This window comes from Anomaloglossus baeobatrachus, chromosome 12 (assembly GCF_048569485.1).
Source record: "Anomaloglossus baeobatrachus isolate aAnoBae1 chromosome 12, aAnoBae1.hap1, whole genome shotgun sequence".
Classification (NCBI taxonomy): Eukaryota; Metazoa; Chordata; class Amphibia; order Anura; family Aromobatidae; genus Anomaloglossus; species Anomaloglossus baeobatrachus.
Window position 1 is genome coordinate 41,848,690 of NC_134364.1, and position 22,515 is coordinate 41,871,204.

Consider the following 22,515-nt stretch of genomic DNA (forward strand, 5'->3'; position numbering starts at 1 on the left):
ACAGCATCCCTGATGTATGTGAAGCGCTGCAGAATATGTTAGCGCTATATAAAAAAAAAAAGATCTATTTAATATATATCAGCAGGAGATGATCATTGCTGGACTAACTGCTAGCATGGCCACTGGTCCAATCATGTAGAACTGATTAGCAGCCCACTGTCAGTATATAATGTACACAGAGAGCTGTGGTGTGGGTAGGGTTAGATTTCTGAGCTCTGCTACATCTAAGAACTCATAGTTTACTGGGTGCAGTAGTGATACAAAGTGACATCACTGGAATCAGGGTCTCTGCCTGTACATTAAGCTGCTCTCAGATGAGATACTAAAAACCTGCTGACAGATTACCTTAAAACTAGGGGTGTTGTCACATTCATTAATTGTCACAATGACTTAGAGGTAGCGGGGAACCGTGGCTCCTAAGCTGTCCCTCAGGCTAGGGAACCCAACGCTATCCCTAATCTCAGTGATACTTCTGATGGTGGAGAGACCTGAGTCTCCTTCCTGGCCTTGTTCCTGAACAGTCCTGATCTGATTCCCCATCCCCCCAGGGAGGGATAGGACAGGAGTGTGATGAAACCCACAGATGAAGGCAAACCAAAACTCTGTCACATACCACGTACATACAAAAGGTAAAGACAATAAGCGATTCAGGAGGAAAACAAGAGCAGGAAGGAAGTATACAATAATATGAATAAACTCCACAACCGCTCCAATCAATAGGCACAACTAAAGCACAACTTTCACCAGGGAGTCTGGGACACCGCACCTCACAGACTAACATAGAATAAACCATAGCTGGCATGGATAGAAGGATTCCACCAGCAGAAATAGGAGGAGAGCAAATGTGATTGGTCTCCCCACAACATATGATTAAAGGAGCAAGCAGATGAGCAGAGATTAACTCTTGTTAGCCTGCCTATGAATCAGCACACAGCAGGTCGACGCCAGTGTCTGCCTGTATTGATTTTAGACACCGGACAAACCACTGGGAGGAGTTTCAGAATCTGCAATCTGAACACAGTCCAATCCTGCCATGACAGTCGGCGAAGGTTGTGCAAAACTCTGTGTGACATAAATATACAGGAACACAGCTACATACTGTCAAAATGACTATGGGGATAGCAGGAAACCAGAGCTCCTAAGCTGAGCCTCAGGTTAGGAAGCCCTTTGCTATCCCTAAGACTGGAATCACACTTGCGAGTGTAAAATCAGACCGAGTGTCATGCTAGAAAGTAGGATGAGCTCTGTCCGAGTGTTGATCCATGTGCAATGCAATTACATTGCGATTCTGTGATTTTTCACGATTGTAGTCCATGTGCAATCCGTGTGTGATCCGTATGGGATCCGTTTTTATTCTCAGCAGCTATGTCATCTGCCATTCAGCTCTGCTACATGGCCGCTGACAGCAGCCACAGACAGCCATGTAGCAGAGCTGAATGGCAGATGACAGCAGACACAGACAGAGCCGCGCGATCAGAATGAACTTCACCTGACTTCATTGTCATCCCGCGGCTCTGTCTGTGTGTCGTGGCCTGATGTTCGGTCACTGGTGAAGGTCTCACCAATGACCGCAAATCCCCTGAGTGACTTAAGTGATCTGCGCTATCAGCGGTGCTGTCACTGAGGTTACCCGCAGCCACAGCAGAAGTTCTCCTGCTGAGATCTGTGGCCACGGGTAACCTTAGTGACAGCACACCTGATCGCGTGACTCACTTAAGTCGCTGCGAAGAGCTCACAGAGAGCGGTCGTGGTCTGTGACCGCTCTCTGTAAGCTTCTGATGTAGCAGAGCTGGATGAGTCGCGGGACCTCTGTGGATTCCGTCGGACCTGGAGAGGTATTTGGGGGTTTAATAAAGTGGTGAAAGAGGGTGGTTTTTTTTGTCATTTATTTCAAATAAAGGATTTTTTGGTGTATGTCTTAATTTTCTTCATCTTACAGGTTAATCATGGAAGGTATCTCGGGGAGACGCCTGCCATGATTAACTCCTTATTACCCCGATTGCCACCGCAACAGGGAAAATCGGGATGAGCCGGGTACAGTCCCGGGACTGTTGCATCTAATGGATGCGGCAATTTTGGGCGGCTGCTGGCTGATATTGTTAGGCTGGGGGGCTCCCCATAACGTGGCGCACTCCATCCCGAGAATACCAGCCTTCAGCCATGTGGCTTTACCCTGGCTGGTATGAAAATTGGGGGGAACCGCTCGCCGTTTTTTTTTTAATTACTTATTTATTTAATTTACTGCACAATACAGACCCGCCCACCGGCAGCTGTGATTGGTTGCAGTGAGACAGCTGTCACTCAACGTGGGGGCGTGTATGACTGCAACCAATCATAGGCGCCGGTGGGCAGGTAAAGCAGTGAATACGAGATAGAATAATGAGCTGCTGGCTTTATCAAGAGGAAAAGCCTCTGGAGCTTTGTGACAGCCGTGCAGCGCGGCGCTGGTGATCGGGGATCGGTGAGTATGTGAGAGGGGGGGAAGAGAGAGAGACAGACAGAGAGAGACCGACAGACAGAGATTGACCGACATCGACAGACCTCACTCATTTCCAGTGTTTTCTACAACATGCGATAAATGTATTTAGAAAAACGCATGTCACTAGGATGGTGTGTGTGCCGGCCGTGTGACATCCGTTTTTTTTACGCACCCATAGACTTTCATTGGAGTGACTCGCATGTTAAACTCACCAAAATGCAGCATGCTGCGATTTTTTTCTCAGTCCGATTTGGACTGTGAAAAAAAATAGCATATGGGAGCTGCCTCATTGATTAACATGGGTCCGAGTGCAATGCGAGAATTTCTCTCATTGCACTCGTGCGAGTTAATCGCAAGTGTGACTCCAGCCTAAAGGTGGGGATGCCTGAGTCTCCTTCATTGCCCTGCTCCTGAGCAGCCCCGACACCCCTTACCCCTCCCCCAGGGGGCAGCGGGACAGGAGATTAAACTCACAAAAATAGACAGAAACCCAAACACTGTCCCACAGCATGCGCTCACAGAGGTATAAGACCATAAAATATAAGGAGGAAAACAAGAGCAGAGAGGAAACAAAAAAACAACGGGTTAACTCACAACCACTCCAGGCAAAAAGCAACTATTTTCAGATAGTCTGGGACATCAAAACACAGAGCCACAAAGTATAACCTATAGATGGCATGGGTAGAAGATTTCATCCAGCTTAAGTATAAGAGGAGCAGATGTGATAGACTCCAATAATCACATGTTGTGAGGAGGCCAAACAAGCTGGCTAGCAGAGGTTAACCCTTACTAGCCTGACTATGACTGTGCACACAGCAGGTCGACGCCTGAGTCTGCCAGTGTTGATCAGAGACACCAGAGAAACCATTGAGGGAGTGTCAGAATCTGCAATGTGAACAGAGCCTTACGTCGCCATGACAGTTGGTGAAGTTTGTGCAAACCTCTGTGTGACACATATGCAACACATTTATGCCCACATTAATATACCGACTCCCTGCCAGACATCACACTAGCGGTGCCACATCACACAGACCGGTGAAGAGACTGCTGCCCTAAGGTCCCCAAGGTACAAGAGCGCTGAGACTCGTCATTGCACTGGATAGGAGGACTCAGGAATTATGTCTGAGATGGTAATTACTGCAGCCAGGCACCTTCACTTGTAATGGGAAAAAAGTGGTAATAGAACAAAAATCAGCACTAGCTGATATGCCGGCATATTTAGTGAAAAAAGGGAAAGGAAAGGGGGGAGAGGACGGGGGAAGGAAAGGGGGGAGAGGACGGGGGAAGGAAAGGGGGGAGAGGACGGGGGAAGGAAAGGGGGGAGAGGACGGGGGAAGGAAAGGGGGGAGAGGACGGGGAAAGGAAAGGGGGGAGAGGACGGGGAAAGGAAAGGGGGGAGAGGACGGGGGAAGGAAAGGGTGGAGAGGACGGGGGAAGGAAAGGGGGGAGAGGACGGGGAAAGGAAAGGGGGGAGAAGACGGGGAAAGGAAAGGGGGGAGAAGACGGGGAAAGGAAAGGGGAGAGAAGACGGGGAAAGGAAAGGGGGGAGAAGACGGGGAAAGGGGAGAGGACGGCTAAAAAGAGAGCGAGGACGGCAAAGGAGAGCGAGGACGGCAAAGGAGAGCGAGGACGGCAAAGGAGAGCGAGGACGGCAAAGGAGAGCGAGGACGGCAAAGGAGAGCGAGGACGGCAAAGGAGAGCGAGGACGGCAAAGGAGAGCGAGGACGGCAAAGGAGAGCGAGGACGGCAAAGGAGAGCGAGGACGGCAAAGGAGAGCGAGGACGGCAAAGGAGAGCGAGGACGGCAAAGGAGAGCGAGGACGGCAAAGGAGAGCGAGGACGGCAAAGGAGAGCGAGGACGGCAAAGGAGAGCGAGGACGGCAAAGGAGAGCGAGGACGGCAAAGGAGAGCGAGGACGGCAAAGGAGAGCGAGGACGGCAAAGGAGAGCGAGGACGGCAAAGGAGAGCGAGGACGGCAAAGGAGAGCGAGGACGGCAAAGGAGAGCGAGGACGGCAAAGGAGAGCGAGGACGGCAAAGGAGAGCGAGGACGGCAAAGGAGAGCGAGGACGGCAAAGGAGAGCGAGGACGGCAAAGGAGAGCGAGGACGGCAAAGGAGAGCGAGGACGGCAAAGGAGAGCGAGGACGGCAAAGGAGAGCGAGGACGGCAAAGGAGAGCGAGGACGGCAAAGGAGAGCGAGGACGGCAAAGGAGAGCGTGGACGGCAAAGGAGAGCGAGGACGGCAAAGGAGAGCGAGGACGGCAAAGGAGAGCGAGGACGGCAAAGGAGAGCGAGGACGGCAAAGGAGAGCGAGGACGGCAAAGGAGAGCGAGGACGGCAAAGGAGAGCGAGGACGGCAAAGGAGAGCGAGGACGGCAAAGGGGAAAGCACAACAAAGGGGAGAGGACGGCAAAGGGGAAAGGACGGCAAAGGGGAGGGGAATGGAAAGGGAGGGGATGGAAAGGGAAAGAAAGGGAAAATAAGGGAAAGGGAAAATAAGGGAAAGGGAAAATAAGGGAAATGGAAAGGAAAGGGAAAGGGAAAAGAAGAGAAAGGAAGGAAGAACAAGTTTTTCATGTCCATGGACTGTGTCTTTTGTAACTCTGCAATAGTCACAAGGTTTATAAGCTGCAATAACAGATAAATGTCTACCTTGTGTATACATTGACTTTATCACTCAACAAGGGAGAGTCACAGGGGCGTTGCCCAGGGCCTCTAGACTCCCCCGGCAGGGCCTCTAGACTCCCCCGGCAGGGCCTCTAGACTCCCCCGGCAGGGCCCCTAGACTCCCCCGGCAGGGCCCCTAGACTCCCCCGGCAGGGCCCCTAGACTCCCCCGGCAGGGCCCCTAGACTCCCCCGGCAGGGCCCCTAGACTCCCCCGGCAGGGCCTCTAGACTCCCCCGGCAGGGCCCCTAGACTCCCCCGGCAGGGCCCCTAGACTCCCCCGGCAGGGCCCCTAGACTCCCCCGGCAGGGCCCCTAGACTCCCCCGGCAGGGCCCCTAGACTCCCCCGGCAGGGCCCCTAGACTCCCCCGGCAGGGCCCCTAGACTCCCCCGGCAGGCTCTCTAGACTCCCCCGGCAAGCTCTCTAGACTACCCCGGCAGGCTCTCTAGACTCCCCCGGCAGGCTCTCTAGACTCCCCGGCAGGCTCTCTAGACTCCCCGGCAGGCTCTCTAGACTCCCCGGCAGGCTCTCTAGACTCCCCGGCAGGCTCTCTAGACTCCCCGGCAGGCTCTCTAGACTCCCCAGCAGGCTCCTCACAGCTATGCTTTCTCTGAAACACCGCATATAAGGTTACAATCACACAAACAGGCTGATCACGCTGCCCGTGGTTTGAGCAGCAAAACTCTAATGACAGGTTTCCTTTTAGGAGTAATCATAGTTTTAATTTTTATTTCACTCATCTCAGTGATGGGAACGTCTTCAGTGAATACAGATTTCTCTCACAACTGAGAATACTGATAATGACTGATCCCTTCTGGAGGAGAAAGCAGCAGATTTCTCTGATATACACAGTAGATTATTTTCATGTGGACTATTGATTTATGAAATAATTAAAGCGACGGTAAATAAATAATTGCAAAGACTCAGCTCCTCGTCACAATGTTAATCATTGAGGCCGCGATGATCATGGACCTATGGAGATATTTGGGCCATTTTGATCTGAGTTTTGCCATGTCCCGGCCTCACCTCTTTGCCTCGGGTATGGCGTGACACATTAGACACATGGCCGGGGCTGCGCGTTACTGACTGCTAAGGCTAAATAAAGCCCTGTATACTCCGGCAAGGTTCGATGCTGTGACACATGACAAAGGATGCATCTACATTACAGGCTCCGAGCATATGGCGCCAGATTATAGTTTTCGATCTACATTTGTGTATTGCAACATTATCTGTGCTGACATCCACCCACACATACACAGATTTATTTTTTTATTGCCTCCAACACTATGGCTGAGCCCAAAGGACCCACAGATGCGGTGAAGAAAATCACGAGCAGACTAGGCTGCTTTGTACAACGAGGGGCCATGCATAACAGCGGGTCCCATGTCCGAGGGCAGCGAGGGGTCACGGAGGATCTGTATATAGATCGAGAACGCTGGAGATACAAGCCGGTCTGCTGCAAAGAGAACATCATGTGGTCAGGTCACCTAGACATTGAGCAGGACCATGAAAGAAAAGTTAGAGAATCGGTAAAAAGGATTTTGCTACGTAATCCGAGAGCAGAATGATGTAACAACTGAGCTCTGGATTTTAGCAATGTATCACTTACTGTGTTGCGTGTTGCTGCTTCAATGAAATCAGCGTTTTATCAATAGAAGATTATCACTACAAGACTAGGTGTCTTGTGTTTCCTAGTCAACTGGTCTGTGTGACCACTTACTTACTGGGTTGTGTGTTGCTGCTTCAATGAAATCAGTATTTTATCAATAGAAGATTATCACTACAGGACTAGGTGTCTTGTGCTTCCTAGTCAAATAGTCTGTGGAACCTCACTCCCACCACTGATTAGTAGCTTTGTGCCTATGCACAGTGTACACAGAAAGGTGCCATAGTGTTGTGGGCGGTGTTATACAGGGCTCAGCATTCAGAGCACAGATAGATCTGCAGCAGAAATAATAGAGATTGTGTAAAAAAAGACCAGTAATTGACACATCGTAGGCATCAGAGTCTCTGCCATCACATCATGCTGCTCTCAGATTACATAGCAAAAACCTGGAAATAGATTTCCTTCAAAGTTGGCACTACGAAAAGAGTGATTTTAAATAAAATAAATCTTTATTTTTTATATAGCGCTAACATATTCCACAGCACTTTACATACATCAGGAACACGGTCCCATTGGGGCTCACAATCTAGAGTCCCTATATGTATGTCTTTGGAGTGTGGGAGGAAACCGGAGTACCCGGAGGAAACCCACGCAAACACGGGAAGAACATACAAACTCCTTGCAGATGGTGTCCTTGGTGGGATTCGAACCCAGCACTCCAGCGCTGCAAGACTGCAGTGCTAACCACTGAGCCACCATAAGACTGCAGTGCTAACCACTGAGCCACCGTGCCGCCCAATTTTGATCGTTGAATCGCACAATAAATTTCGGGGTACAATTAGAATTGGTATTAACCAGCTCTCCTCATCATGCTGTTCACTTTTTGACATCATGAGACCAAGACAACCACTAACAGTTGTTCTTAGACAGAAGTGGCCACTGAGCTTAGCGTGTCACAGAGTGTCACCAGCAGGTTGTAACAGATATACAGAGAGACTGGAAAAGTCACAGAAAAACATAGAAGTAGACACCCTTCAGCCACATGCCACACTTTTGGCAGCTTCAATATGAACAATGCCCTTCAGAACCAGACAATGAATGCCACACAACTGCAGGCACATTTAAGGGAGGTGAGAGGCATCCAAGTGTCACATCAGAGCATTTGAAACCGTATATATTATACTAGACGACCTACAAAGGGTACTGGACCACACCATCGGGTATGAGAGCATTTACACTGTGAGGGACCAGTGGCCTCAGTACTGATCACTGATTAAAGTCAATTCACACTGAGCAGAAACGATGGAACCCAACGACGATGAAGACGTCAAGGAGAGCGCTGTGCATCAGTCACTGTCACCAGATGAGCCTTTGGTGGTGGTATTAGTGTAGGCAGGTGTGTCTAGTCACTACAGAACTGCCCTACATTTTGTGAATTGTATACTACTGTATACTACTGGAATAACACCCAGTCATTGTGCCTCTGCATAATCAACACCGACCCATTATCTTCATGGAGGACAATGCTCCAGCTCATCTGGGTCACATCATTAGGGAACGGCTGCTGCGGAACCTCAAATGGAGCGGCTGCACTCTCTCAAGCTTTTGCGATTTCCCTCCCCTTCTTCCAAAAGTTAATTTTTTGGGTAAGGGTACTTTCACACTTGCGTTGTTTGGCACCCGTCGCAATCCGCCGCTTTGAGCAACAGCGCAAACCGTTAACGGTTGTGCGCTGTTTAACATTAACTTGTATTGATGACGCATTGTGACAGATGGCCTTGCGTTGTATCCACCAGCTGACACTGCGGAAAGAACGCAGCATGTAGTGTTTTTCTGCGCTTCCCTGAGCGTCAAAAAAACGCAATGTGCTGGATTCCGTCGGTGTACGTCGTTTTTATAATGGAAGCCTATGGTGGCGGAATCCGTCAGAATCCGTCATTTGACGGATTCGTCTTTACACAACTGAGCATGCTCAGTTGAGTAAATTGCTGAAAAAAAGCTACAACAGATTCCATTGTTTTGCAGGATCCGTCGCATCTGTTGTGCCACTATATGCAACGCATCAGTTACATCCGTCACACAAAGCATTGCGACGGATGCCGCACAACGCAAATGTAAAACTAGGCTGAGTTTGATTTTCGTTTTTATTTATTCCTATGCCAAAACAGACATAACCAGGCGGGGTTTTACATTAAAATTTACATTTGGATTACTTTTTATTGCATTACTTATTTACTTTTAATGTGGTGACCATAAACCTGCATTTTATGGTGATTAGATTTTATTTCTCTTTATGGCGTTTACGGTATTAAATTAATTTATAACCTTCTTACAGACAGTAATACCAAACATATTTTTTTTTATAATTTCTTTATTTTTAACAGGAGATATGCAGTATAATTCAAATTTCTATTTTTTTGTATATTTTAAAAATATTATTTATTTTTCTGCATTTTTACACTATTTTTTAGGTAATCTGCATTGGATCGGACTCCATTTACAAGTTACTGTCAAAGGCTGATGCAGCATCTAAATGATTAACAGCAGCGAGCAGAGATCGACTGTTTGAAAAAGATGCTGGTTTTATAGTCTAGCCGTCATCTATCGTGTGTTGAGGGAGGTTAGCTACTGAGCCCCCTTTACATTAGTGGACCCCAGCGTACGTCACATACAGTTACATCAATCAGCACAAAGGAGTTATAGGAATATTCCTATCTTGCTAAGTGATGGTATATACAGAAGCAATGATCAATAAAGAGTAACTGTTTTAGTTTTTAATTCATAAATTAATTAGTACACATGAAGAAAAGAAACATTAATCTATCTTATCAGACAAATCTGCTTCTTTCTCCTCCTGGACTGACCTTTCATGCTGAATTCACTGGTAAAATCTGTGATCAGTGAAGACAGATCTCCCCATTACTGAGATAGGAGGTGACAGTTTGTGCTTGTGACATTCTATGGAATGGTGCGGAGAAAGAAGCTAAGAGCATACACGTTCTCTGAAACAGCATTTCGTTCTCCATAGAACTTTATGGCCACCAACTGTCATCACCTACGTCTGTTAAACAAAAAAGTTTACTGCTCTATTTTCTAAGTCGATTAAGAAAGAAATGCCGACCTCAAACGAAACTTAATTAGTAATTTTCAACCTCATTTAACTAATCAGTGTTGTATGGAGCTGAAAGAAAAGGCTCTAAGCCCCCACCGTCTCCACGATTGCAGATCATTAGTGACTCCAAAGCAGAAGTCAGGTGCCCGAATGAAAATCCGGTTAGCATCTGATGCAAATGTGTCCTGCAACAAATCATCTGGAGCAGAGCTAACGGGATTATAAGACCACTATTGCCTATGGAGACACACGCCGCAGCCCGGCAATGGATCAGAACACGTAATAAACGAGGGTTAGTGCTGGACAGGATCCTGTGGCAATGAGCGGCACATTTGGCTCGCTCGGCCCGCCTGCTATTTTTGGCGTATGGATTCTGTAACATTCATTAATAATTCAGTGCTGCACAGGATTGGCAAAACAGAAAATAAGCCATATCCATTAGTGGCTTAGATCTTTATTGCATATGAATGAATCATCACATCTTGGGCCATAAACAGCAGCCACTCGGTATAAAAAAAAAGGAGACTGCATGTTCACAACATACTGCAATACTGTGGTAGTGTAAAATACAGCATAAGACATCGAATAATCGCAGCTTCAGGAAAAGAAGTAGAAGAAAAGAAAAATTTTACATACGATACAGTCACACAAAGATAGATAGATAGAGATATAGATATATACATATTATATATATATATATATATATACACACACACACACACACACACACACACATACATACATACATACATACATACATATATATATATATATATACACACATATATATATACACACACATACACATACTAGCTGTAGTACCTGGGCATTGCCCGGGATAGTAACTATCACTCTGTCTCTCTCCCAGTCTCTGTGTGTCGCTGTCTGTCTGTCTCTCTGTCTGTCTCTTTCCTTTTGTCTGTCTGTATCTAGGTCTCTGTCTGTATTTGTATCAGTCTATCTGTCTCTATCTCTGTGTCTGTCTCTCTCTTTACCCAGGGGGGCTGTCTCTGTCTGTCTCTTTCCAGTCTGGTCTTTTTCTGTCTCTCGCTATCCGTCTCACCACCGAAATCTTATTACCTCACACATAAGCTTCTTATACTAACAGTTTATTTTGTTCCTATAGCAACCACTGACAGTTGCTATTAACTTGCAGCTCACAGCTCCATTCAGTTTAATTGAGGCAGGATTTTAGAGAGTAATTGTTAAGCGCAGGGTTAATTTTCCAGTTAAAACATAGTCTATGACGTTCCCTGAGTCACATGGAGCGTCTGTGCAAAATTTCGTGATTGTAAATATATTATATATATATATATATATTATATTATATATATATATATATATATGTATATATATATATTTATTTCATCTGCTGCTCAGAAAAGATCTGTGCTCTATACTCAGTCTGTTTAGAGGAATTCCCCTGTCGGAGGCCAGGCGTTAGGAATAGACAAGGATATTCCCATGCACAGATGGTTAGAATAAAGGGTATGGATCTTGCTGAGCAGCAGTTGAGAGCCACTTCAAAAGGCGCAAAAAGAGGACATTAAAACCGTACTGCAGCATGGTGTTTCAAAGCAAATAAAGCAAAATAACACAAGAAAATTACAAAAAATTACTGATTTGTAAAGCCTAAAAGATAATTAAATTTAATCAAAGCATTATGTCATAATTAACAGAAATATTTACCTACAATTAAAAAACAGCACATGAACATGACTGATTACACACTATCACTTCTATAATGAACAATTATGATACAAAGAATACATCATATTAAGTTTCGAGTCAGGTTTTCCAAAAACTTACCGGCCGCACATCTCCACAGGAGTTTGTAAACTGCCTTGCCAGCCCAAAGTCCAGCATGTAGCACTTTCGACAGGTACTGGGAAATCGACCCATTGCAAAATTGGACTATGAGGAAAAGTAAGGAAGGGATATTAAAAGAAGAGCTTCCAAAATAGACAACAAATTGTGTTATTGGTCAGTAGTAAAGTTATCATTTAGTAACATATACTTTATCTTTTAAGCCACTTTAATATATTGGCATATTGATTATGAGATACTTTTGTAGCATTCCACATATTACATTATCTATACATATTGCCTCTCTGATTTTTTTTACTTCATTATGTGCATTATTCTGGTGGCCATTTAGTGGTTATTCATCCTTAAACCGTCATAGGTGTGTCAAGAGTGAAAGACAGTCATGTGGTTTCTGGCCATAGAAGGTCGCAGCGTTTGGCTGCGCAGAATGCTCCCTGACTTGTTTCTATCGTTCCTGCTGTTAGTATTCATTGGTATAGGTAGCTTTCCTGCTGGACTTATCTCTCCCCTTTTGGACCCAGCAGGAGCTCGCCTTCCACCCAGCTGCTGATCATCAGTATTATCTTGGTGCTTAAATACTCCTTCCTTCCTTGGACTGGTGTTGGTGATATTTTTCAGTTCATTCAAGCCTTGGTTGCAAGCAGGTGGCTTGTACTCCTTTATGGTGTTGTTGCTGAAACCTTTTCTGAACTTCTACCAGTGTCATCTGTAGACAAGTAGTTCATGCATTTTCCCTGTGTGTCCTATTTATGTCTTCTCTAGTGTTTAGTGGGGTTGACGAAGAGCTCATCCCATCCGTTTCCCATTTAGGGTCCAGCACTAGGGATACTAGGGTCAGGTATCCGGCTCGGCGCATAGGTAAAGAACCTATCTAGGGTGGTGAGGGTCCCCAAGGACCGGCGGTAGGTTTGGTCAGGGGTCACCATCTTCCCTTTCCCTAGACACAGGGTTTCCCTTCCCTTTCGCTTGGTACTTCCCCATACCTAGCATGACACAAACCTTTTGGATTGACACAATTTTGTCAATCATCTGTATTTAAGTCACTATGTTTGGTAATATACTACATATATTTACCCCTTTAAGCTTGTCAGAATATTTTTACATTTTCTCTGCTAAATTAACATTGTAGTAGCCACCAGTCACCATCATTTCTTTTTCACCATAGACAGCAATGATGTGTTTTTTTGTTATATATAATATATAATTATATCCTTATGACTCCATATACAGGGGTGCTGCACACTTACCATTACTGATATGTATTTTAATTGATTTTAAATTGTGCGTTGTGAGCATTTTGCATTATCAATATATTATATACATTACAGGTGTGCACACTCATCTTGTATTATTTTTTTCTTTCTATGTCAATTGCTCTTGTAGCACAGGATGTAGCACCCTATTTGTTATTGGAGCTGAGGACCTTTATATTTGTGAGCGGTGCTGGTCAACCTCACTTCTTCTGGAATATATTTTCTGTGTTTAGACACTAAGGCTACTTTCACACATCCGGTTTGAGCACTGCGGCTCAATCCGGCTGTGAAACCTATGCAACGGATGCGGCGAAAACACCGCATCCTTTGCATACGTTTTTACATGCGGCCGGTCCGTATTTTTCCGGTTGCGGCACGCTACTGAGCATGCGCAGTGGAAGAAACTGCATGCGGCAGCCGGATGCGTTTTTTCCGCATCGCGCCGCATCCGGCGTCCATAGGCATGCATTGGAAATGCGCCGCAGCGGCCGGATGCGGCTTTTTTTTGCCGGAGCAAAAAACGTTGCAGGCAACGTTCCATCCGGCCGCGGCATCGGCTAAATCTGCTGCATGCGACAAAAACTGGACCGAACGCAAGCCCATGCGGCACAATACGGCACTAATGTAAGTCTATGCAAAAAAACCGCAACCGGCGGCAAAAAAAACGGTTGCATTTTTTCTGCAGAGTGCCGTATTGTGCCGCAGAGCAAAAACCGGATGTGTGAAAGTCGCCCAAGCAATCAGCAAGTTGTGCACCCTTTCCTTTACTTTTTGTCTCCTACAGGCATGTAGAGACACATCATCATCATCATCACGATTGCGGATATGAGCTATATTGGACAACAGCAGTTTTTTTGGAATAGATTTTCTACGTTTAAACTTAAGCAATTAGCAAATTGTGCACCTTTTCTTTACTTTTTGTCTCCTACAATTATGTAAAGACGCATCATCATCATCACGATTGCGGATATGAGCTGTTCTGGTCAACCTCAGCTTTTCAGTAATATAATTTTCTGCATTTAGACCCTAAGCAATCAGCAAGTTGTGCACCTTTTTCTTTACTTATTGTCTCCTTCAAGTATGTAGCGATGCATCATCATCATCATGATTGCGGATATGAGCTGTGTTGGTCAATCTGAGTTTTTCTGGAATATATTTTCTGTGTTTAGACCCTAAGCAATCAGCAAGTTGTGCACTTTTTCTTTACTTTTTGTCTCCTACAAATATGTAGAGATGCCTCATCATCATCACAACTGCAGATATGAGCTGTGCTGGACAACCTCTGTTTTTCTGGAATATATTTTCTGCGTTTAAAGCCCAGTCACACACGACTTACCAGCGATCCCGACAACGATACAACCTGATAAGGATCGCTGGTAAGTCGCTGGTGAGATGTCACACAGTCAGACCTTACCAACGACGCAGTAACGTTGAGCGACCTGTATAATAATATCGGCGGCGGCGGTGGGTCATTGGTAGGCGTCAAACACAGCGATGCGTCCTGCCCAGCAGGCCTTTGAAGAAATTGGTCCGGACCATTTGGCAACGACTAGTGATCTCACAGCAGGGCCCTGATCGCTGGTAGGTGTCACACATAACGAGATCACTGGCGAGATCCTTGCTGCGTCACAGAAACCGTGACTCAGCAAAGATCTCGTTAGCGAAGTCGTTGTGTGTGACGGGGCCTTTAGACCTTAAGGAATCAGCAAGTTGTGCACCCTTTTCTTTACTTTTTGTCTCCTACAAGTATGTAAAGACGCGTCATCATCATCACGATTGCGGATATGAGCTGAATTTGATGTAATTATCCCGCACTCACTGGTTTAATATCTCGGTGTAAGAAGCCCACAGAATGAATGCTCTCAATAGCTTCCAGGATCTGTCGCCCAAGTCGCAGCATGGTGCTGACAGAGAAGGTACCTCTGGATTGGCTACGTCGGAGATCTGCCAAATTTCGACCCTAAAGAGAAGAGAGATGACTTTTTAATACTGGCATACAATTCTAATCTTACCTAAAGGAAATCAAGGGTGAAACATTACCAGCATAAATGATAAATACAAAATACAAAAGAAGCAACAATCACTCACAGATGCTCCATGCACAATAACTGTGCCTTAATGTGGCCAAATCTATACACTCCCTTTAAAAACATACCTATATTTCTCCACAGTGACACATGTAGCAATCAAATAGTGTTAACATAAAATTCCCTTTAAGGCCTCTTTCAAACATCCGTGAAAATCCCGCACGTTTTTCACGGACGTGTCAAAGGTGCGTATTGCCCTCTGTGAGTCGTTTTTATGGCACACGTGTGTTCTCCGTGATAACACACGGAGAAAGGGAACTTTCTGCTCACCTGTCCCTGGCGTTGCTGTCCGTGGTGCTGATCTCCAGCCCTGCCAACTCCCCGCTGCTGCTGCTTCCGGCCGCAGTGAAGTGAATATGTAATGAGCATAATGAGCGGCGGTCGGCAGCAAGTGACAGCAATGGCAGAGACAGCAGGGCTGGAGAAGGTGAGTAAAGTTTTTTTCTTATTTTTTTTTCTCAGAAACGTGTGTTTTCTCCGGTGCGTGTCACACGGAACACATCCGCGTGGTCCGTTTGCGTTCCGTCTGACACCCGTGATGCCGGAGAAAAACGGACATGTCTACGTGTGGAGCACACGGACACACGTATGCTCCACACGGACACGGTCCATGGCAGAACACGCACGTGAGCGCAGACCCGTTGATTTTAATGGGTCTACATGTGCCCGTGTCTCCGGTACGTGAGGAAACGGACCAAACATGTACCGGAGACACGGATGTGTGAAGGGGGCCTAACTTAAAGTTCCTGGGATTCATTTTATAGCCAGTGAGAATAGAATAGATACACAGGCATGGGATTCCCAACAATCTCCAGGGGCTTGCCGGAGTGTTTGTATACTTTATACCCTTCATGAATAAAGGGCGCTTTAACACCGAGAGATTTGGCAGGCCGGAACACATTACCTCTTACCTTACTCTAACAACAGTTACCAAACACTACAAAAAAAAAAAAAATACATTAATGATTTAAAAGGTTTACCTGTAATTGCATGACCACATAATTAAATCGATCGTTCCTCCCGCATCCTATGAAACGACACACATGATCTTTACCTAAGAAAGAGAACAGAATAAATTACACAACTTATAATAAAATCATGTATCCATCCAATGCACGGACAGGAATTTTCCCCCAAATTGGCACAACCATTGTCCGTGGCCTCATTACAGAAGATGGACAAAAGATGTAGATAATCACATACTGAGACAAATCTAACCTGAAGGCCCCATACACATTACACTAATTTTTACGTCACCAACGTAGACAGGTTTGCCCAATAGTTTAATGTGCATGAGGGTGTTTGACAACTGATGGTCGAGGAGATGGTGATGGAGTAGGCCGATATCAGACTGACCATCACATTGCTCTCCTGGGAGATAAGCTGCTGACCAACATGTCTGCTGGCTGCTTTCTCATAGAGAACCAGAGTGCTCAGCCAAGCGAGCGCTCCTGTGTATGGGAGAGTCGGCCGAGATGGTGGTCAGCCGAATGAGCGCTCCCGTGTATGGAGAGCCAGCCGAGATTGTGGTCAGCCGAATGAGCGCTCCCGTGTATGGGAGAGCCAGCCGAGATTGTGGTCAGCCGAATGAGCGCTCCCGTGTATGGGAGAGCCGGCCGAGATAGTGGTCAGCCGAATGAGCGCTCCTGTGTATGGGAGAGTCGGCCGAGATGGTGGTCAGCCGAATGAGCGCTCCCGTGTATGGGAGAGCCGGCCAAGATTGTGGTCAGCCGAATGAGCGCTCCCGTGTATGGGAGAGCCGGCCGAGATAGTGGTCAGCCGAATGAGCGCTCCCGTGTATGGTAGAGCCGGCCGAGATAGTGGTCAGCCGAATGAGCGCTCCTGTGTATGGGAGAGCCGGCTAAGATGGTGGTCAGCCCGAATGAGCGCTCCTGTGTATGGGAGAGCCGGCTAAGATGGTGGTCAGCCGAATGAGCGCTCCTGTGTATGGGAGAGCCGGCTGAGATGGTGGTCAGCCAAATGAGCGCTCCCGCGTATGGGAGAGCCGGCTGAGATGGTGGTCAGACGAATGAGCGCTCCCGTGTATGGGAGAGCCGGCTAAGATGATCGTTGACTGAACAGTCGACCAAAGCATCATTCAGCTGACAGCCATCTAATGTGTATGTGGGGGCCTGTAGATTTAGTGGGAGTTTGTCCAATTTTCCAGATGCGGTTATGGAGACAATCACCTTTCCTAAAAGGAACCTGACATTCATGCAGCCCGAACCATGGGGTTAATGAATCAGACACGATTGTCGCCAAATTGCAAACACTTCAGAGAGAACTCAATTTTAAAAATGTCTGGAGACTGTGGGTTTCAGCTGACTCGTCTGAGGCAGGTCCCCTGGCGGCTTCTCTCCAAACTGCTGCCCTCAACTAACAGATTTCTCCCTATTATACACAGAAATAAAAAATAGACTTATCAGTCATGTGGCGCGTGGGAAGGTGAAGCAGCGAGGACCTGCCTCCGAGCAGCCGAGGACCTGCCTCCGAGCAGCCCGGGACCTGCCTCCGAGCAGCCCGGGACCTGCCTCCGAGCAGCCAGCCATGACACAGAGTCTCAGGCCGGCTTCTCTTTTCTGAAATTCAGCGGCGTTTCTGAGTGGAACACACCCCAGCAGTGTCTGGTTTCCGATGCCCGTGATTATAAAGTCCAGTTCCCTTTTACAACCGCATCTGTTGAATTCTGATAAATCATGGCGTATCTTCCAACCGCACTTTTGGACCATTATAAATATGGATATTATTCGCCTGCAAACATCACAATTTTTAAACATCCCATCTCAATAACAAGGACAAATAAGACGTGGCGCACTCAATATCATCAGACTCAGAAAATTCCTTTTAAATGTGTCTCCTGTCATTTATCCTTTATTACTTCTCCGTCCTCGGTGATGGACTCGGGATGCATCACTGCAGTTTCCTTTATCAAGAACGCTGAACGCTACGGACACGTAAGAGCGACTTAATTGCAGACATAAAAGGTTTCTGACAGCAGTTACAGAAGCTATAAAAAAAGCAAATAGATGACGCTGCATTTCATGTATGTTCCCATCCGCAATACCAGTAAATAAGGAGGATCATAAAAGATGCCAAGACCTGGGAGGTAAATCTGCAATAACACTTCATTAATATGAGGTCCTGATCCGCTCAGCTGTGCAGAGGAGCGGGAGCTCTTAAAGGGGGTTTCTAAAGGGCGATCCCTTTTAGCCAAGTCGGAGAGGAGGTACAAAGACCATCTCTTCCTCTAACGACACATCATTAGTACATCATTAGCGCTCCTTTGCCCTAGCTAGAGCAGGCAGAACTGAATTCCTTGCCCTGCGCATGCGCACAGACACTGCAGGGGCCCTGCAAGCGCATGCGCACAGTCAAATTTACACATGCGGCCTGGCAGATCATCGCTGAGTGCAGGGAGTCGCCATAATATCAAGCTTAGGAGATCTAAAGTGGAAAACTCCTTAAAATTATATTGGTTTTCTATTGTTAAAATGGTGAATTTGAGAAGTCTGCATTCAACCCCCATCTATTCTCCAAAAGTATGCAAAGCCTGCCAGTACAGTATCACATCTCCTTTAACTAAATATATTCTGCCAAAGTTGTATATGTTATAGGGCAGAAGTGGACAAATCACTGTCGATTTTATATATTTGCTTCTATTAGAAGCCTGGAAATAAGACTGAGCAGAAACCAGGAGCAAATTCCTAAAAGCACTGACTCATGTAGGACGGGAGGGGGGGAGGGGAGGAGGAGGAGGAGGGGGAGGGGGGAGGAGGAGGGGGGAGGGGGAGGAGGAGGAAGAGGAGGAAGGGGAGGGGGAAGAGGAGGAAGGGGAGGGGGAAAAGGAGGAAGGGGAGGGGGAAGAGGAGGAAGGGGAGGGGGAGGAGGAGGAGGGGGGAGGGGAGGAGGAGGAGGGGGGAGGGGGAGGCGGGGGAGGCGGGGAAATCGGAATTCTTCATGTTCTTTTATACGAGGAAACTGTTAAAATTTACAAATTTTGTGACATAATATATATATTTGTTCCTTTTGTAATAGTTTTCTTTTACTCATGAAAACCCAAATAAATAATTAAATAAAAAGTAGCATAAAAATGTTGCTACCTTTAGCAATTTCCAACTTTTGGATAAATGAGCAATGCTTAGTAGTAGGGTCTAGCCTAGGACAACCACACAAGTGGCAATAATTATTTAACAGGAATCTGTCAGCAGGTTTTTGCTATGTAATCGGAGGACAGCATGCTGTAAGAGTTAAAACAGAAAACGCAACTGTACTTCTCTAATCAGTGTGTGTGCGCAATTGTTTACATAAACTAAAAGGTTTATTATATTGTGATTACCATTGCAGGGCTAGAAACTCAAATGTCTCGGTTTGCCAAAGGGTCGGGTGTGGGCTGCAGGCTGCACGTTGTCCTGCCCTGTCCGAGAATGATCTTTCTCTCAGAATTATCAATTCACAGGTAAACTTTGTCTTCAGCAAATACAGACTTTCCTTTACGGAGATAGAGGACAGTTGGTGCTTCTAAAGTTCTATGGAGAAATATCACTGTTGTTTCAAAAGAACTTTGAGCAAAAGGTCAGTGGCAGCCTCTAGCCCCTCCTCCCCCCTCTGTGGGGGCCTCTAGCCCCTCCTCCCCTCCTCTGTGGGGGACTCTAGCCCTCCTCCCCTCCTCTGTGGGGGACTCTAGCCCCTCCTCCCCTCCTCTGTGGGGGACTCTAGCCCCTCCTCCCCCCCCTCTGTGGGGGACTCTAGCCCCTCCTCCCCCCCTCTGTGGGGGACTCTAGCTCCTCCTCCCCCCCCTCTGTGGGGGACTCTAGCTCCTCCCCCCCCCTCTGTGGGGACTCTAGCTCCTCCTCCCCCCCCCTCTGTGGGGGGACTCTAGCTCCTCCTCCCCCCCCCCTCTGTGGGGGACTCTAGCTCCTCCTCCCCCCCCCCTCTGTGGGGGACTCTAGCTCCTCCTCCCCCCCCCTCTGTGGGGGACTCTAGCTCCTCCTCCCCCCCCCTCTGTGGGGACTCTAGCTCCTCCCCCCCCTCTGTGGGGGACTCTAGCTCCTCCTCCCCCCTCTGTGGGGGACTCTAGCTCCTCCTCCCCCTCTTTGGGGGACTCTAGCTCCTCCTCCCCCCTCTGTGGGGGACTCTAGCTCCTCCCCCCCCCTCTGTGGGGGACTCTAGCTCCTCCTCCCCCCCCTCTGTGGGGACTCTAGCTCCTCCTCCCCCCCCTCTGTGGGGGACTCTAGCTCCTCCTCTCCCCCTCTGTGGGGGACTCTAGCTCTCCTCCCCCCCTCTGTGGGGGACTCTAGCTCCTCCTCCCCCCCTGCTCTGTGGGGGACTCTAGCTCCTCCTCCCCCCCCTCTGTGGGGGACTCTAGCTCCTCCTCCCCCCCCTCTGTGGGGGACTCTAGCTCCTCCTCCCCCCCCTCTGTGGGGGGACTCTAGCTCCTCCTCCCCCCTCTGTGGGGGACTCTAGCTCCTCCTCCCCCCCTCTGTGGTGGGACTCTAGCTCCTCCTCCCCCCCTCTGTGGGGACTCTAGCTCCTCCTCCCCCCCCTGTGGGGGACTCTAGCTCCTCCTCCCCCCCTCTGTGGGGGACTCTAGCTCCTCCTCCCCCCCCCTCTGTGGGGGACTCTAGCTCCTCCTCCCCCCCCTCTGTGGTGGGACTCTAGCTCCTCCTCCCCCCCCTCTGTGGGGACTCTAGCTCCTCCTCCCCCCCTCTGTGGGGGACTCTAGCTCCTCCTCCCCCCCTCTGTGGGGGACTCTAGCTCCTCTCCCCCCCCTCTGTGGGGGACTCTAGCTCCTCCTCCCCCCCTCTGTGGGGGACTCTAGCTCCTCCTCCCCCCCCTCTGTGGGGGACTCTAGCTCCTCCTCCCCCCCTCTGTGGGGACTCTAGCTCCTCCTCCCCCCCTGTGGGGGACTCTAGCTCCTCCTCCCCCCCTCTGTGGGGGACTCTAGCTCCTCCTCCCCCCCTCTGTGGGGGACTCTAGTTCCTCCTCCCCCCCTCTGTGGGGGACTCTAGCTCTCCTCCTCCCCCCCTCTGTGGGGGACTCTAGCTCCTCCTCCCCCCCCTCTGTGGGGGACTCTAGCTCCTTCCCCCCCCCTCTGTGGGGGACTCTAGCTCCTCCTCCCCCCCTCTGTGGGGGACTCTAGCTCCTTCCGGAGGGAAAAGGATCAGATTTCTCTGATAGATCGCACAAGTTGCTTATTTTCATGTGCATCACTGATTTATGGAATAAAATGACTACATTAACAAATTTAAACTTTTCATCTCAACGCATACCCATATGCATGGCTCACAACTGCCGCACATTTTGGTGATGAAAAGTCTTGAAGACTATTCACTCTGCAAAATGAAATCATTCATGAATCATAAAGGGATCTGCAATGTAATTTCACATTTAATTAGACGGGGATGAAAATAGAAAGTTTAAATATTTCACTAAGTTTCTCCTTCTCAGCGCTGGCTTCAGGTTTACTACGCCTTTATCTTTATATAGTGAAATAAGTCCTGTGAATTCTAACGGGCTGTAGGTCCTTATGTTCCTTAGGCTACTTTCACACATCCGGTTTGAGCTCTGCGGCTCAATCCGGCTGTGCAAGCTATGCAACGGATGCGGCAAAAACACCGCATCCTTTGCATAAGTTTTTACATGCGGCCGGTCCGTTTTTTTCCGTTTGCGGCACGCTACTGAGCATGCGCAGTGGAAAAAAACGCATGCGGCGGCCGGATGCGTTTTTTCCGCATCGCGCCGCATCCGGCATCCATAGGTATGCATTGAAAATGCGCCGCAGCGGCCGGATGCGGCGCGATGCGTTTTTTTTTGCCGGAGCAAAAAACGTTGCAGGGAACGTTCTATCCGGCCGCGGCATCAGCTAAATCTGCCGCATGCGGCAAAAACCGGACCGAAAGCAAGCCCATGCGGCACAATACGGCACTAATGTAAGTCTATGCAAAAAAAAAACGCAACTGGCGGCAAAAAAAAAACGGTTGCGGTTTTTCTGCAGAGCGCCGTATTGTGCCGCAGAGCAAATACCGGATGTGTGAAAGTAGCCTTACCCTCCTTACCTCTCCAATGCCTCTATAGTTGCTTAATAAAGGGCATTAATCCCCATATTATGATGTCCCTATAGAGAAGTCCAGATTATAATCCGGTTATTAAGATTAGGTAATGGGTTTAAAAAGTAACAACTTTTATTTATTTTTTTAATAATTTTGTCCAGCAGGGAAGTTCTGAAACTTCACAAATCACTTTATTAGGGAATCTGTCTTCACTCTGAAAAAATTGCATGTAAGCGGCATCTAAACTACATCTTCTCATTTATTTGCCTGCTTTCAGCTGCACCAATATCATAATGAACTGATTTGGAGTACAGATGATGGCAGTGATGGTCATCTCTGCACCTGTGTCCTGCTCTGAGTGTTGTGATTATGAAACAATCTGTTAAAGAAGTTTATCCCCAAAGTTAGTGAGACATACAGTAGGTGCTGAGCTGACCC

At 47.7% G+C, this 22,515-nt stretch overlaps 1 protein-coding gene across 2 annotated transcripts in view; it reads right to left on the reverse strand.

Annotated features, from left to right (window-relative positions):
- The window catches only part of TTBK2 (tau tubulin kinase 2), a 137,057-nt gene that overhangs the window by 46,253 nt on the left and 68,289 nt on the right, over positions 1–22,515 (reverse strand). For both annotated transcript variants that reach the window (XM_075329961.1, XM_075329959.1), the window contains exons 4-6: positions 16,009–16,082; positions 14,761–14,901; positions 11,671–11,775 (exon numbers count right to left, since the gene is read on the reverse strand). In XM_075329961.1, coding sequence (XP_075186076.1) covers positions 11,671–11,775; positions 14,761–14,901; positions 16,009–16,082 — 320 coding nt within the window. The remainder of the gene's footprint in view (positions 1–11,670; positions 11,776–14,760; positions 14,902–16,008; positions 16,083–22,515) is intronic.